The sequence below is a fragment of the Mobula hypostoma genome, chromosome 24 (genome assembly GCF_963921235.1).
Source record: "Mobula hypostoma chromosome 24, sMobHyp1.1, whole genome shotgun sequence".
NCBI classification, from domain to species: Eukaryota; Metazoa; Chordata; class Chondrichthyes; order Myliobatiformes; family Myliobatidae; genus Mobula; species Mobula hypostoma.
Genome location: NC_086120.1, coordinates 25927232 through 25944013, shown reverse-complemented (window position 1 = coordinate 25944013; position 16782 = coordinate 25927232). Strand labels below are relative to the sequence as shown.

The 16782-nt window shown below is 40.2% G+C and overlaps 1 protein-coding gene across 3 annotated transcripts; it reads left to right on the top strand.

The window, feature by feature from the left end:
* Nucleotides 1–722: 722 nt before the first annotated feature.
* LOC134337235 (inositol-3-phosphate synthase 1-A-like) lies at nt 723–15862 on the top strand. Of its 3 annotated transcripts, none has more exons than XM_063032078.1 (11): nt 723–923; nt 1908–2039; nt 7071–7232; nt 8288–8417; nt 9350–9543; nt 9996–10145; nt 11150–11365; nt 12638–12802; nt 13604–13717; nt 14563–14780; nt 15377–15862. In XM_063032078.1, the coding sequence occupies exons 2-11, from the start codon at nt 1923–1925 to the stop codon at nt 15561–15563; spliced, it is 1653 nt and encodes a 550-aa protein (XP_062888148.1). In that variant the 5' UTR covers nt 723–923; nt 1908–1922; the 3' UTR covers nt 15564–15862. The 3 variants fall into 3 exon arrangements, with proteins under 3 accessions (XP_062888148.1, XP_062888152.1, XP_062888149.1); XM_063032082.1 differs by lacking the exon at nt 723–923 and adding an exon at nt 6124–6202 and having other exon boundaries at nt 1907–2039; XM_063032079.1 differs by lacking the exons at nt 723–923; nt 1908–2039 and adding an exon at nt 2069–6202.
* Nucleotides 15863–16782: the final 920 nt, after the last annotated feature.

The window sequence follows — 16782 nt, the reverse complement described above, 5'->3', positions numbered from 1 at the left end:
CTCCTTATAACCAAAGTCCTTCAATCCAGGCAACATCCTGATGAATCTCTTCTGCACTTTCTCCACGGCAATCACAACTCCAGACCCAACCGTATCTCTGACCCCTAATCCTAATTGATAAAGCCTCTTCATGCCAAATTCTAACCACCTGATCAAACATTCGCCATCACAGGTCTGCCACATATTCAAGTAACTTTAAAACAAAGGAAATGGTATATATTAAATGTTCCGATTTGTTTCTTGGCATTCTTAACGAAAGGGTTTCAACAATAACAACTTTCTTACTTCTAAAATTAGATGTACAATGATTATTTACTTCAAAAATTAATATAATGTTGCTAAATCATAGGAAGTTGCCCTCATAGGGCATATTACTTGTATAAACCAGGTCATGGAAAAATACAGATTTTCCAGAATGTTCTATTTTTTTCTCTATGAATTTGCATGAGCCTTTGCATTGCCTGAAGAGTTATAGATTAAACACCAATCTGATAACATAAGAAGTTTTCATAGATCAGATTACGGGCACAGAGGATGGGCTTGGAAAAATACAACTAGCTCTGCCCGACCCTTTAAAGCAAGATTGTTTGCTTTTTGGTGAGACACGACCTCCTTTCCAAAGAGCAGTTGCGATAGGAATGGGTTATTTGCTTGCCTAGCAGAAAAGAGCGAGGTCAGCGGCCCTTCAAGTGATCGACCCGCAAGGTCTTCCTGCCCGTTTGCTCCGCCCAGTGTGGATGAGGTAACCATGGAAAGGAAGACTGACACTCTATATTAAGGAAGCCGCCAGCATCGGTTTGTCAGAGGCGAGGATCGGATCTACAAAGTCCGGAGGCTAAATATATATTCCGTTTATCCAAAGGCAAAGTAGAGCGGACCAGCCGACGGCAGCAGTAGCAGTAATCTACACCCTGAGAGAACCGGTAATGTCTGGTTCCTACAACGTGGGAAGGGGGGGAGGGGGAATAGTATATTCCCTCAGCAGGTCTCCAATGGCAGGTTCCTGAGGGCAGCCCGGTCGTGGGCGATGCTTGTTGGCGAGGGGAAGGGAGTTGGAGTGTGGGGGCCGAGAGGGGGCTCGGCGGCCCGGCCCGCACCGCAGCCCGGACAGGGGGTATGGTCAAAGCGGCGCTGTGAGATGCTTGAGGGGTTGGGCAGGGTAATCTACCAGCCGTGCTACCTTGAGTCATCTCGGGGAAAAAAAATGGGGTATAGTGCTTATAGAACAAAGGGCACCCCTACTGGAGGGAGGCAAATTTCTCTTTTTCAAAGCCGGTATTGTACTGACTTCCATTACCCTTTCACTGAGCTTCTGTGCTGAATGAACATGTTATTCTGTGCTCCTCATTGGGACTCTGGGCGAGTTTTCTGTTTGTGTAGCTATTGAATAAAACCAGATCTGATTTTTAAAAAAAGAGACATTTCTCCAGGAATGAAAGAGCAGAAAAATTGATCTATGGTCTGAACTGATGATGAGGAAAATGAAAGGTCTGGAAAACATTTTCTTTATTTCTTTATTTCCAACCTCGTTTGTCTTTCAGGAAAACGCTAGTTGTGGGAAGGGAGGTGATCTGCTTACTTTTCGGTAATCTCCATTAAGTTCTCAATCTGGAGCCTTTTAGCAACATATACTAATATTAAGGATTTGCATGTTATGGGGAACTCGGGGCTAGGCATTTAATCAAGATTCATTTGATTAAAACTTGGGGATTCTTTACTCCAGTTGATAGGACATCACAACTTAGATTCCTGTTTTGCAAGATAGTGCCTTGTCTCTGACTGCCTTACTTTTAAAAAATTTGATCTACTCCCAGCCTTGACCTTCAGTTGACAAATTGGTTGCTGTTGAATTCTGGTGCTTCACTGTGTTTTCAAAACCACTCTTGACTTACAAATTCCTTTTTAAGGAGCTTTCCCAACTGATGATGGCGGAGAAATTTATTGTTGATAGCCCAGACCTGACTTACACCAATGATTACATTGAGGCAGAATATCCCTATCAGACCACACAAGTCTACGAAGAGAATGGAACAATTAAGGTAAGGCATCTGTTTTCTGACTGTTGTTGCTGTGAGCTGGATTGTCAGCAAGGTGAGTATTGTGGTGACATCCCAGTCTCTTTAAACTTGTACATGGGATTCAATTGATAACAGATCCTTGTCCTGAACAGGACTAATTTCTAGATCTTTTGAGTGCCACATTTCATCTTGTGCACAAGACTAGCTGCAATAGCGTTCAATATCTTAAGATTTGGTTGTGTGGGACGTGAAGGAACTCTGCTGCTTATTCATTCTTCTCGTTCTTTTTTTTAAAAAAAAAAATGGGTTTTGCCTTTTGACTTCTACTCCTTGGCCCAAAGAGTTGGGGTTTTGAGTTTCGTTGTCTACTTTCAAAGCACCCCTACTTTGTTTCTGAATTCCAATCCAATTGCTCATCTTAACTTAAGAAACCTAACCTACTACTTAAAATGCTGTGAGGAATGATATTAAGAGTTGCTTTTATTGGCTGAACAAACAGCAAGGATAAGGGTGACTAGATGAAGGTTTTCTGTCATTATTTTTGGTTGGAATCTATGAAGTGATTTGTTTTAGACAGTTTTCCTAACTGCAGGTTACAAATGTATATAATCAAGTGATTGAAGCTCTTAATTTATTTGCAGTGTAGATGGTCACTTAGCTCAGTAAGTCTACGCCCTCTCGGAGCAATCCCGTCTTCCTATCTTTCATTCTACTCACCTACACTAAAGATCATTTACAGTAGGCAATTAACATATCTTAATGTGGGGGGGGGGGGGAAACTGCAGCACCAAGGTGCAATTTGTGTGGTCATGGGAAATGCATGCAAATTCCATGCATTCAGCAGTCAAAGTCATCAAATGTCAGGTTGCTGGAACTGTGAGACAGTGGCACTGCTGGCTGCCCAATTCTGCCTCTCTCCGTGAATCAAAGGAAAACCAAGTTAGCCCAAGCTTCTGATAATTATCTTTTTTTCCTTCTTCCTTTCCTCGTATCCTCTGAACTTCACACCCAAATTTCCCTGTGGATGCTGGCTGATCCTACAAATGAAACTCCAGACTGTTTATTGTTGAGGTTTGTACATTAAGAATGATTAGTTAATTAAAATGCTATAAATCTACACAGACACCTCTTAAACTATGCTCTATCAAGAACAGCAGAAATTCCAGCCCATGGAATCGAAGAAGCTGTTTGTGCACATTTTAGTAAAACTAAAATTGACTTGTAAACGAAATGATGGAACGGTTATTTGCTCACTCAGTGCTGGGGGTGGTGGGGAAGAAGGGGCGTGAATATTAGGCAATATAATATTTTGGCTTTAATCAGATACCTATTTGACCATGACAGCTTGAGCCAAAACCAGACAAAGAATTCATCATGGGAAGTGTGGTGTGGATATTGTCTGTTTATCACTGATAATGCTGATACTAGTTTGCGGATCAGATGCGCTTTTCTTTTTCAGTGTGATCCTGGTGATCTCAAGTGGAAGAATTACTGGAAAACCAGTGTGTTGCTGGGTGAGGGTGTTAAACATTACCTAGCTGGAGTTTTGAATTAGCAGCATTCTGTTTTGGAGCAGAATCTTAATGCAAAGGATAAGGTCATTTTGCCCATTGAGCCTCTGCTTGGATCTTCAATAGTATCCATTCCCATTTCCCAGTGGCTTAGCTACAGTCCTCTCAAAAAAAAAAGGCTTATTACAGGGGTCAAGTGTCTGATTTCAGAATATGGCAGAGAAAAAGAGCTTTTGATCCAAACAGCTGTTTCTCTCTTACTTGAGAGGGAAAAAGTGACACAAAGAAGCAAACTCAATTTCTAATTACACTGGACAACAAATATTTTTGAAAGTGCTGCTTCCTCGGATTTTTTTTTTTGTTTATGATAGACCACTTGAAGCCGAACAAAAATATAATTTCAGACTACTTGTATCACGTATGAATTTGGCGAAACAAGAAATTAACTTTAATTGAAAGTAATGCGTTTAATTGTACAATGGTGCTGAAGCTTTGCGATAGTTCAATGAAACTAAATGAGTAGTTGATTATTTTCATTTATACTCTAAGTCTGAGGCTTCTCGCTTAAGTGCCCAACAATAATCAGCCAGCATTGATGGATTCCAGTTGCCCTGATGCAGTTTCTCCACGACCGCAATGTTCTGGTGAAACTTCTCGCCATGCTCGTCACTGACAGTGCCAAGATTTGCAGGGAAGAAGTCTAAATGGGAATGCAAAAAATTAATCTTCGGTGATATGTTGCACTTCATGGTTTTGTATGCTTGAAGTATGTTGTAAACCAGCTGCACGTAGTTTGGTGCCATTCGTTGCCAGGAAAATTTTCAATGATTTTCTTTCTTCTTGAATGCCTTCCATGTGATTTTTCTCAGGTCCCACTAAAGTTCTTTGAATTGCCTGTCATTGATGACTTGTTTCCTTTGATCAAGGAAATGCCTTCCTTTACCTTGGCACCAGTTATTCTGGTAATCACCTGTCTCAAGTATTGGAATCCTTCATGGAAATTTATGGCCTTTCTAAAACCATTTGTGTCATGCATGCAGTATCCGCCCTGCCTAAGCATGCCAGGACAAGATAGAAAACTTTTTAGCTTGCATTGCGGGCAGCATTTTAATTGACTTGGATTATGAATTGAAATTACGAATGTGTAGGATTTTTTTTTAAAAAAGGGTCTCTGATAGGGAAATTTCATAGTGGTTTTTTTTCATGATCAGCAGCATAAAATTCATAAAATACACCCAAAAGTATTCAGGGAGCAAAATCTTTGTTGTCCAGTGTTATTTGAAGCAGTAATTGCTGTAATAGCCCAGACCACTAAAATTTGAGTGCATCCCCAATAACTTTGTTTTCACAATAGGAATTGTTGCAAACTTCATTTACTACCCATGCAGCCTTTACAGATGCACAAGGCTGCAATATGTAAAGAGTAATTAGCTGAAAGATTAACCATCACCTTTTGTCATGATATGTCAGAAGTTGTTTCCCATGCTGTAGGTCAGTAAAATGGAGGCCCACCAGCCAGTCAGAACCTTTAAAAGCTTAATTTTTAATCTCTGACCAAATTCACAGCAGAACAACAGTGGAAACCCTGGTTAGTACAGAATGGTTTTACAAAAATAATCCAACATGTTAAGTGTGTGTTTTGAATATTTTTAACCGAGCCTTTAGAATGTACCATGGTACTTTAATTCTCTTATACAGTGAAGGAATAACATGCTTGAAATTGCTTCATATCAGCTTCTTTGTTTGAATGGCCAGATCACAGCTGCCTTTTCATTCAATCACTTAGGAATGACTACTTGGGCGTCCATTGGTTTTGATGGCGTATCAGTTGCCTGTTCGAAGCAGAACTCTGAACACTGCATCTACAAATGTGTTTAATACTTGATGTTTTGAAGTTGTGTACAATATGTTAAATTGCTTTCCTCTGAGAAGCTGGTTCCTTCCAAACTGAATAGATAAAGCACATTGTGTTGATGTTTATCTGTTCTGCTCTCAGGTGGATTAAAAGATCCCACGACGCTATTTTGAAGAAGAGCAGGGAAATTAATCCCGGTATCCAGGTCAATATTTATCCCTCAACAAATGCCTTTTTGTAAAAAGTTATCTGGTCATTATTGAACACTGGCACTTGTTGTATTAACTATATTACATCAGCGAATACACTTTTTAAAAAAAAGAACTTCATTGGTTATAATGCACTTTGTAAATGTACTGAGATCATGAAAGATGCAGTATAATTGCAAGCCTTTTGTGTATTTCCAAACAGGAAAATATAAATAAATTCCCATATTGGTCAGCCCTAAAACCATTATAGGTTATTACATTTTATTTAAAAACAAAGAGCACTGCTTCCTTGGTCAGAAGATTCCAGTTAGATTATAAGCTATCTTTCAGTGATCTAAATTCTGGACCCATTCAAACAGAAAATGGTCAGTCGTGAACAGCCACTTGGAGCAACCTGAATGCCAGTATTTCTTCTCCATAATAATCTGCAAACCAAATATGGTTGTTTTATTTTCCTGTTATACTTTGGCTACATTTAACTTATTAAGCACATGTCCTGTTGTGGTTAATGCTGCTTGTGACATTTCTAGGTAAAATAAAGTCGTTTGATCCCGAACGTTAAGGTGACAGGATCATAAATCGTGTCTGACTATGTTTTGGTAGCAATGGGTGAGATTTTTTCTGCAATATTTCTAGTTTTAAGCATTGCTAGGGAGCCCTTGTAAGAACATTTCAATATTCATCAGTTGAATGCATTTTGCTAGAGAAATATTGTGATTTCATTAGCAAGTCAAATATAATTTGGGTAATACTGGTTGGGCCTGATAAAGACTCCCATTTCATCAAACTTTAGTTTTGTGGGTTTACATTTTGTCTGGGTTTGTTAGATTTCTCCCTCTTTCTTTCTCTCTCACAAATGCAGTTTACTTTCACACATGTAAACATGTTTTGTATCTCTTCAATGTACCTTGGGACCTGGTTTCACAAACAATCCTTTCTTTGTGAGATGTTAATCTAGGTTTCCCTCTGCCTTTTTCTTATACCTGCTTGAATACAGTTCAACTTGGGATTTCTCAATTCCCATTTTAGTATTGTGTCTCTTCATCCAAGGCCATATTTTCATATGCAGACACGAGGAAATCTGCAGATGCTAGAAATTCAAGCAACACACACAAAAAATGCTGGTGAACGCAGCAGGCCAGGCAGCATCTATAGGAAGAGGTACAGTCGAAGGGTCTAGGCCTGAAACGTCGACTGTACCTCTTCCTATAGATGCTGCTTGGCCTGCCGGGTTCACCAGCAATTTTTGTCTGTGTTGCCATAATTTCATTCCTGCTCATCAAGGCAAATAGTGGAGAAAGCTTGCATATAGCTGCTGCTTCAGCCTTGTTGTGGCTTTTGGAGTTGACTTGTTGCCAGAAGGGGCGAATGCTAACTCTGAAATCCATTACCAAAGCTTGACAAGCCTACTTGCCTTGATGGAAATTGAGTTTGGATTTTATTTTAAATGATCTGTTTGTGTTTGGGCTCTGACTAGGTGAAGCCATGTTCAACCAAATTCACCTTCCGCACAGAGAGAAAGGTGCCAAAACTTGGTGTGATGCTGGTCGGATGGGGCGGTAATAATGGCACTACCGTTACGGCAGCGGTTCTGGCCAACAAGTTGGGACTTCACTGGATGACCAAGACAGGAAAGAAGGTTAGTCTTGCAACACTTAACCTTGCTGAATTTCTCTTCTAGGACTTCAGATAGAACTTAAAGGGATGGGAATATTTGAGACATCTTTAGTGTGTTCAATTTTCAAATAAGCTGTTTTCCTGAGGTTCTAAACTTGCAAATCTGTGCTCTAGAGTATATACTGAGCATTTTCCCATTACACCATGTAAACTTAACTGATGCCAAGAGTCATAGTTTACCTAATTAAGCTCTATTATGGTATATGAATATTTTGTTAATCCTTTTTTTTTCCAGAAGTATTAAAGCCATCAAGATATAAATGCCACAATCCTGTATCACATCAGCTGTTTGTTTAGGCCCCAAGTGGACCACAACCCTGTCGTGGTTTGGAGGCTTGTGTGCCTCAGTGACACAGAGAACTGTAACGGCTGGAGTCAGGGCTTTGTGCTTTGGCTTTTGGTAGGGTTACCCATGCCACACAGGTCGAAGGGCAGAGGCCAGACTAAGAGTGTTTCCCCAGTCCTTTAGGTTCAGGACTAACAACCCTGACTGGTCAAACAAAACTAACAAACAGCAATGAAGATTCCTTATCATTGTATTCTCAAGTCTCCACCCAGGACTTGCATGGCTGACAGTAATGAAAACCACGAGGAAGCTAGTGACATGATGAAAGATGCTCTGAATACCACCAGAGATGGAGGACCTCCATTGCTGCCGTAAATGCCAGCGGTGTAATGGGCAGCAATTCTTTGTTTAGAACTGATAGTGTGAAATACCGTCAGGCTTTCAGAGTGTTGCGCTCTAGATTTCATTGTTGGGTCTTTTTCTGTCCTGTATAGCTCTTGACGCTATGACTCTACGTAAATAAGGGAGGAAATCCTGGGTTTCTTTTCCCCTTTTCCCCAATCCCAAGGTGACAGAAATTCTACATAGCTGTTACTTCATACAGTGTATCCCACTATACTAAGTCCTTATTTGGATACCACATTCAAGTGTTTTGTTTATGAAAGCTGATTTGCTTTGGCTTGACATCTTAATCTTTTTCTCTCCTCTCACCTTTGTTTGCTAACAAACAGGTTGCTAACTACTATGGATCCCTGTTTCAAGCCTCAACGGTATGCCTTGGAGCTGGTCCTGCTGGGGATATCTACATGCCTTTCAAAGACCTGCTGCCTACAGTGAATCCAAATGATATAGTTTTTGATGGTGGGTGCTACCTCCTATAAGTATCCATTGTATGAATGGCATATTTTGCCCAGAGTAGGGGTGTGAGGTCCATTAGGAGCAAAGACGAGACTGATGGATGTATCAGAACATTCAAAGCACACAGAGTTGCTTGGCAGAATAATTTCTGTTGTGTCCCATTCCAATAATGACTGATGTTTGCTGCCTACATAGGTTTAAACACAAGAGGTTCTGCAGATGCTGGAAATCTGAAGCAACACACAGTGCTGGAGGAACTCAGCAAGTCAGGGAGCATGGAGGGGAAAACACAGTGGATGATTCAGGCTGAGACGTTGCATCAGGACTGGAAAGGAAGGGGATAGAAGCCAGAATGAGGTGGTGGGAGGAGGGGAAACTGGTAGGTGATAAGGTGGGCTGGGTTGGGGAGCTTGAACTGAAGCTGGGAGGGAATGGTCAGAGGTAAAAGGCTGAAGAGGGAATCTAATAGAAGAGAACGGTGATTTAACTTAGTTTTTCATGTGTTTTAGTTTGAATATTGGCAGGATGATGGTAAATGGTGTCATGTATTAGAAATTTATCATTTTTGTCCAACAGTACATATAGTATATCTGCTTGTGAGTCTGGAGATAGAATTAACCCAGGACTTGAACGTAACTTTGAACTTGATGGCTTTGACCTTGTTGTGGTGTGCAGCTTTCCAGCTCTGTATGATTGCTGTCTAAATGCATAGATATAAAACATATTTTGGCCTTATTTAAGTAATATTCAGTGTCTCAAGCGGAATTCACCATTGCACTAATATTAAAATGATTAACTTATTTGCATGTATTGATTTGATTTATGTAAACGGGACATCAGAATCAATGTATTGGCTCTGGAGTGCTTGGTGGTCTGAAGATGTGAACGCTGCTTTATTGATACAGATACTACAAAACTTGAACTCTATTTTCTAGGCTGGGATATCTCATCAATGAATCTTTGTGATGCCATGGAGAGAGCTCAGGTCCTGGACTGGCAACTTCAAGAGCAGCTGAGGCCTCACATGAGAAAGTTCCAACCTCGACCTTCTGTTTACTTTCCAGAATTCATTGCTGCTAATCAGGGAGCACGGGCAGATAATGTAATTCACGGTTCCAAAAAGGAGCAGGTACAGAAATACTTGTAGCTGGTTAAGATGTTACAGTAATGGGACATGAAGTATATGCCACAGATTGTATTCTTTAATGGTAATCCTTACAGAACAAGTAACATTGGCTGTCACTGCCAAGGTTCATATGGTACTTTGGTGCCTGTGAATAAGGGTAGTGGCAGCATTACTGGGTTTCTTTGCCGTAGTCCTGTACCCGCTAATGGGTAAATATCCTGATTAGGTTATTCTTCTCTCAAGAACTGAGAGCACAAGAGGGCTAGTGATATGAGGAATGAGAATAGATACCCTGTTTCTTTTGAACCATATCTCAATTGAAAACAACTGGTGTCACAGAGGAAATTATGTATGTATGTATGCATGCAATTGGTTTCAATTGCAAGATTGAAACCATAGGGTGTCTTTGGCCATAGGGTGTCTTGATAGCAGAATTCGTAACTTGTTTTTCAAAGGTGGAGCAAATTAGGAAAGACATCAGGGACTTCAAGGCAAAGAGCGGTGTTAACAAAGTGATTGTTCTATGGACAGCAAATACTGAGCGCTTCTGTGATGTCTCTCGTGGAGTAAATGATACAGCAGGAAATTTAATGAAGACAATTGAGGTAAACACTTTTTTAAAAAAGCACATTTTTCTAAATCTAGTATAACTGAATAAGAACAGGAACATAAGAAATAGGAGCAGGAGTAGGCCATCCAGCCCATCGAGCCTGCCCCGCCATTCAATAAGATCATGACTGATGTGTCTGTAAACTCAGCTTCATCTACCTGCCTTTTTTCCCCATAACCCTTAATTCCCATACTATGTAAAAACCTATCTAACTGTATCTTAAATATATTTAGTGAAGAAGCCTCAACTGCTTCCCTGGGCAGAGAATTCTACAGATTCACCACTCTCTGGGAAAAACAGTTTCTCCTCAACTCTGCCCTAGATCTTCTCCCCTGAATCTTGAGGCAATGTCCCCTAGTTCTAGTCTCACCTACCAATGGAAACCACTTTCCTACTTCTATCTTATCTATCCCTTTCAAAATTTTGTATGTTTCTATAAGATCCCCTCTCATTCTTCTGAACTCCAGAGAGTATAGTCCCAGGCGACTCAATCTGTCCTCATAGGTTAACCCCTTCATCCCTGGAATCAACCTGGTGAATCTCCTCTGCACTGCCTCCAAAGCCAGTATATCCTTCCTCAAGTATGGAGATCAGAACCGCACACAGTACTCCATGTGCGGCCTCACCAGTACCCTGTATAGTTGCAGTATGACCTCCCTGCTCTTGAATTCAATCCCTCGAGCAATGAAAAACATTCTGTTTGCCACCTTAATAACCTGTTGTACCTGCAAGTCAACTTTTTACAATTCATGAATAAACATTTTGCTGAAGATTCATGATGAGCAAATAAAAGAATGCTGGAAACACTCAATGGGTCCAACGTCTATGGCAAGTGGCCGGAGTTAATGCTTCAGATTCAAGACCCTTCAGAATAGGTTTCTGTTCACATTGCCAAGCTGCCTCAAGGTCATGAGGTTATTAGCTGAGCTTGTCAGAATGTCTAAAAGCTTGCAATGGTAATTATAACTTGGTTGCTTCCTCTCTTCTTGTCTTCTGCAGTGTGGAGGAGAGGTATCACCATCATCTATGTTTGCTGTGGCCAGCATTTTGGAGGGCTGTGCCTACATCAATGGTTCTCCACAGAACACCTTTGTGCCAGGAGTCATTGATCTTGCCATCAAACACAAGGTGTTTATTGGGGGTGATGACTTCAAATCTGGCCAGACTAAAATCAAATCTGTTCTGGTGGATTTTCTGGTCAGTGCTGGACTAAAGGTGAGAAGCTGTGTTCTGACAAGTGTACTATACGCTCTCTCGTGTATTTTGTGGTTTTTTTTGCCTATTAAATTCAGTACTGCAAGAGCAATAAATTTTTACTTGTACTGAATCAGCAAATCTTAACATGCTACAAATTTGAAATGAGAACTGAATAGCATGTTTCTCATGTTAGCTCGAAGGCAGTTGGAAATAATTGCTTTGTTTCCAACATTCCCTCTTTTTTTTGTTTTTACAGCTGTGTGGACCAAGCATTGCTTTGAGTGGGAAATTTTTACACAGCTTGAACACGGTGTGGCACTTTAAACTTTTTTTTTGTAATATTTGCCTACTGTGAATATTTAGAATGAAATTTGAAAATTTACACACTTTGGATATTTATTAATTAAAGGAGATAATGAAATATAGTACAACAAAGAAAATCTTTCCAGCAGTGTAAACCTTTTCTAGCTGCGTTCGATTTCCAGCTGCACAGCAACGAAGGCCATGTGCACGGGAGCATTTCAGCTACTGTGCGGCCACACACCCGCACAGCGTAGAGGAAAGTGTTTGGTCCTGTTTACCATTTTTTACTTTGTGTATGGGCGTACCTGTGTTATCAGTGCAAGCAGGATACAGCTTGGTTGTGATGAGTGGACTGGTATGAATTAGCTGCTGGGGAGTTGCTGTTGTTTTATATAATATATAAAGCCTTCACTTCTAAAACAAAAGGTGAAAGTGGGGGCAACATTGATCTATTTTATAATCAATAATGAAGCTGTAACTTGTTCTGGAATTAGGCTGCAAAACAGAAACACCGATGCTTTGCATCTGAACTGTGTAATTGTATATTATGCTTCTACTTATAGAAAGATTTAAGCTGTCAGTGTCAGTTTTTTTTTTGGTGGCTGTCACCACTAGAGGAAACATTGGTCCCAGAATTTAGGCAGGCTGTTGTGGGATTATTTTAGATCAAGGGGAACTTAATGTATTGTCTGACAAAATAGGCTGACTACATTTTATACATTGCCCCCATATGGTGTAGAGTTTAATGTCAAGTGTTGTATCATTTATTAGCAAAGCCTTGCTGCTTAAAATCATAGATGGTTATTGTTTTTTTTTCTTGGAAGTTTTCAGCAGACTTCATTGCTTAGTAGATTGTGCTGATGATTATGGCTCTGATTTCAGTTGTTTGGTACAGGAATAACAAAGGTTTTTCCAATATGGATGAGAATAGAAGCTGATTAGCTGACGAGTCATGTCAGTGCTAAAGTCCTTTTATTTTCCTTGCAGACTGTCTCAATTGTCAGTTATAACCATTTGGGCAACAATGATGGGAAGAATCTTTCTGCCCCAGAGCAGTTCAGGTCAAAGGAGATCTCAAAGAGCAACGTCGTAGATGACATGGTTCAATCCAATCCTATTCTGTATAAGCCATCCGAAAAGCCAGACCATTGTGTAAGTACCAAAAGAGCTTTTGCTCTTTCTGCAAAATCGCTGGTTTATTTTGAATTGAAACCTGTCGATTTGCCAGTTGCTGCTGCTTATCAAACTGCACTTGAGAAATGAAGGGTGATGTCAATGAACAGCTAGGAGAGCTGCTGCCTTGTAGCTCCAGTGATGTGGGTCAGTGTTGACCTCTGGAAACCCATCACAGGTAACAGGGTGTCCTGCACATGCCATGACCTGAATGAAGTTGGTGGATTAATTGGCCATCGTAAATTGCCCCTAGTCTGATTGAAATGTAGGAAGAATAGATTTGAGAGGGGTTACCCAACTGTCTTCATGCCATGGACCAATACCATTAAGCAAAGTGTCTGTGGACCCCAGGTTGGGAACTCCTGGATTAGAGGGAAAATTGGGGCGGAAATGGGATTGTTATGGGTTGCCATAGACTCAGTGGTCCAAATGAGCTCCTCAACTGGAGATGGAAATTCCACTCTAGTCTTCAAAGCTGCAGGAAATAGTTGTGAATCTAACAAGCTTGAGCTTGGGGCCTCATTATTAATTTAAGTTCTTTCTTTTTATTTTCCCCCCAATTTTGTGAAAAATATTTATGATTGCAACATGAAGTTGACGTAGGACCTGGGGATTTAAGCTAACTTCATTTAAATTTTGATATGATAGCAATATAAATTCCTAACAAGGCACAATTTACCAGGCAATCCTTGAATGTGAAGCTTATAAACTTGAAAAAGGCATTAGTGGACTAATTATCCTCATGGTTTTTCTTATTGTTTGTTTATCCACACTTTTTAGGTTGTGATTAAATATGTCCCATACGTTGGAGACAGTAAGCGTGCGATGGACGAGTATACATCTGAGATCATGATGGGTGGCACCAACACCATTGTCCTCCATAACACCTGTGAGGTTCGTGTCAAGTGGGGAATATTTCCTCTTTTGAAGAGGCTGCAGGGTAGATTTTTATACTGTTAGAAGAACGAGTGAAAAGTATCCTCTTCAAGCATTGTGAAATTTGAGCGTTTTTCCCTTTTTTTTCCATTGTGTTTCTCTTCTAAGTCCTTGCTCATTCACTTGGCCTCTCTACCTTCTCCTAATATCCCACACCACCGCATGGCTTTGTATCATCGGTAAACTTGGATGTAATGCTCTTATTGCCCTTGTATAAGTTATGTAAATAGTGAATAGCTGGTGTCCAGTCACCTATCTCTTCAGTGTACTAGCTCTCAAACCCAAATGATTCTTCCTTCAGTTCATTGTACATCATATTGCCAATACCATCGTCACTTACGATGTTTAATGATCTTTCTGCACCCTTGTTCAAGGATATAATAAAAGTCTATGCATATTACATGGATTAGTTTGCCCTTTAAATTTCTGCTGATTAAAACCTTGCATAATACTGCAGATTTGTTAAACATAATTTCTCTTTCAAATTGTGTGAGTCCACCTAGTCTTTTATTTTCCAAGGGTTCTATTACCACTTAATTCCAGCATGCCTCCTATTAATGAAAAGCTCCCGACTGTGGGAACTGTTCTGCAGAATACTGGAAGCAGATGGTCTGTCCAACCATGGTGTGTAGCTACCATAAACTGTAGGATTTGGGTCATCGGGCCTTGGTGATATTTTTGCTTGTTAATTCCACTTTTTTTTTGTTCTTTCTTTCAGCTTTTTTGTTTATGGTTTATACATTAACTATAATCATTTTTCTAAGTTGGAATTCACTTATCTATGAATTTTTTATTCTGTTCAGGATTCCCTGCTTGCCAGTCCTCTTATTCTGGATCTGGTAATCCTAACTGAGCTCTGCCAAAGGATAACATTCCGAACTGAATCAGACACCGAATTCCAAACATTCCACAGCGTTCTCTCAATTCTCAGCTACCTCTGCAAGGCACCAGTGGTGCCAAATGGAACACCAGTCGTTAATTCTCTTTTCAGGCAAAGGACATGCATTGAAAATATTTTGAGGTATGTGCTTGGAACAATCTAATTCCTTCTGTAATCAAGTGAAGGGGGGTATGGGGGGGTGCGGTTGGGAACGGACTAGTGAACTCCAAATCGATTCACACTTTGAAGATGTGTCATTAAAAGTAGTCTGAGGTGGGGGTGGGCCAGGGAGAGCATCATTATGGATCAAAGAAAGTGGACTGGATGGCTTGTTTGGAAGGAGGAATATCAAGGTTCTCCAAAGTTTTAATGGAGAACACAAACACGAGGAATTCTGCAGATGCTGGAGTTTCAAGCAACACATAGAAGTTGCTGGTGAATGCAGCAGGCCAGGCAGCATCTCTAGGAAGAAGTACAGTCGACGTTTAATGGAGAAGTTTATTTATCACCTATGTGACTCAGTGATGTCTTGTTCAGTATTGGATCAAAGCATTAGGCCCTTGGTGCGAGGGGAAAGTGCTTTGATTGTGCTAACGAGGACAGGGCTGAAGTCTCCATTACACACAAGCAGCTGATCAATGGGGGTGGACTGGAAAGATGCGCCATCAGAACTAGCTGTCATTGGGTCGAGCTGGTACGGAGTTAATGAGTAATGTGGATTTCACTTCTTTTTATAGGGCCTGTCTGGCTCTTCCTCCTCAGAACCACATGCTCCTGGAACACAAGATGCAAAGAAGTTTCATGAGTACCCAGTTAAATGACCATTCAGCAGCTCAGCCTGTACCTCACAAAACCGCGAAGCTTAACAACATCCTCAACAAGAACCATGTCATAAGTGGTTATACAAACGGCTATGTTAATTAACTTTACAGATAACATTGAAACATTGTCAGGTTATTTCTGATCTACTAAGCTTTTGGATAATGGATCTGAACTATTTTACATCTGTATTTAATGTGCTCCTTTTAACTGAAAAATGGATATTGTTACATATTACAACCATCCAAGATATGGGGCTGTTTATAAATCTAGTTTATTGAAGTGCAGGATATGGGATATAAACCTTTTAATTTTGACTATTGATAACCGATTTGTCACAAGTTATTTTCTACTAAGAGCACAATCTAAAGAGTTAACCAGATGCTAGGAATTCTAAAATAAAATCCTTCATCTTGACTTTGATTACTGTGAATTTATTTTGGGTCTAGTGCTTTGCTGCATTGTTTAGTGAGTCTAAGTGGATATTTTTGGTTTTGATTTCGTGGGTTGGGTTTCTGTATTTCCTCATGATTTCAAGCAAACTACTTTTGAATAATATTTTAAAATCCTTTTTTTTAAATCTTAAAATTCGGGCTTGTATTATTAGATTCCTTTTTGAAGCCTCAGAACCTATAATTTTTATAGTCATTGATGTAAAGCAGGCATACAAAACTGGGCTACTAGGAGTAGGATGGTCATCTGATTAATAGGAACTGGGTGTATGTTGTCACATGTAATCATATGGGAAGCCACTGTGGCTTGGCAGCCTATCAGAAGGGTTTCATTTTCCATGGACTAAATTCTGGAGCTGAAGTTTGTTCTACTAACTGAGAATACTTTAAAACATGTAAAGGTGAAAGACATGGATTACATCTTTTATAAACTATAATTTTAACTGATTACACATTCTTTGAAGTGAAAATTTAATGAAATCTAAACCAATTAACCTGCTTTGCTATCAAGAGCTTGAGTCCTCCTATGTCACCGTGCATAGAAGATGTACAACAGTATAGGCTCAGCGGTCCACGATGTAAATCTAACTCCTCCCTTCCCTCCCACTTATCCCTGTGCCTAAGAGTCTAGTAAATGTCACTAATGTTATCTGCCTCTGCTCCTACCACTAACCCCAGCAGCATGTTCCACACACCTATCACACTTTTTTTAAATTGTGCCTGACATTACCCCTTTTCTTCCCCCCCTCCCATTAACTTTTCTTCAGTCACCTTAAAATTATGCCCCCTTGTATTAGCTATTTCTGTCCTGGGGAAAAATTGACTGGCTGTCCATTTGATCTATGCCTCTTGTGCATCTCTAGCGTCACCTC

What these genes read in the sequence shown, in the direction of transcription:
- LOC134337235 (XM_063032078.1), top strand. Translation starts at nt 1,923, where the DNA reads ATGATGGCGGAGAAATTTATTGTTGATAGCCCAGACCTGACTTACACC. An exon ending in AAGAGAATGGAACAATTAAG is followed by an intron (nt 2,040 to 7,070) that starts GTAAGGCATCTG and finishes GGCTCTGACTAG; the next exon opens with GTGAAGCCATGTTCAACCAA. An exon ending in AAATGATATAGTTTTTGATG is followed by an intron (nt 8,418 to 9,349) that starts GTGGGTGCTACC and finishes TCTATTTTCTAG; the next exon opens with GCTGGGATATCTCATCAATG.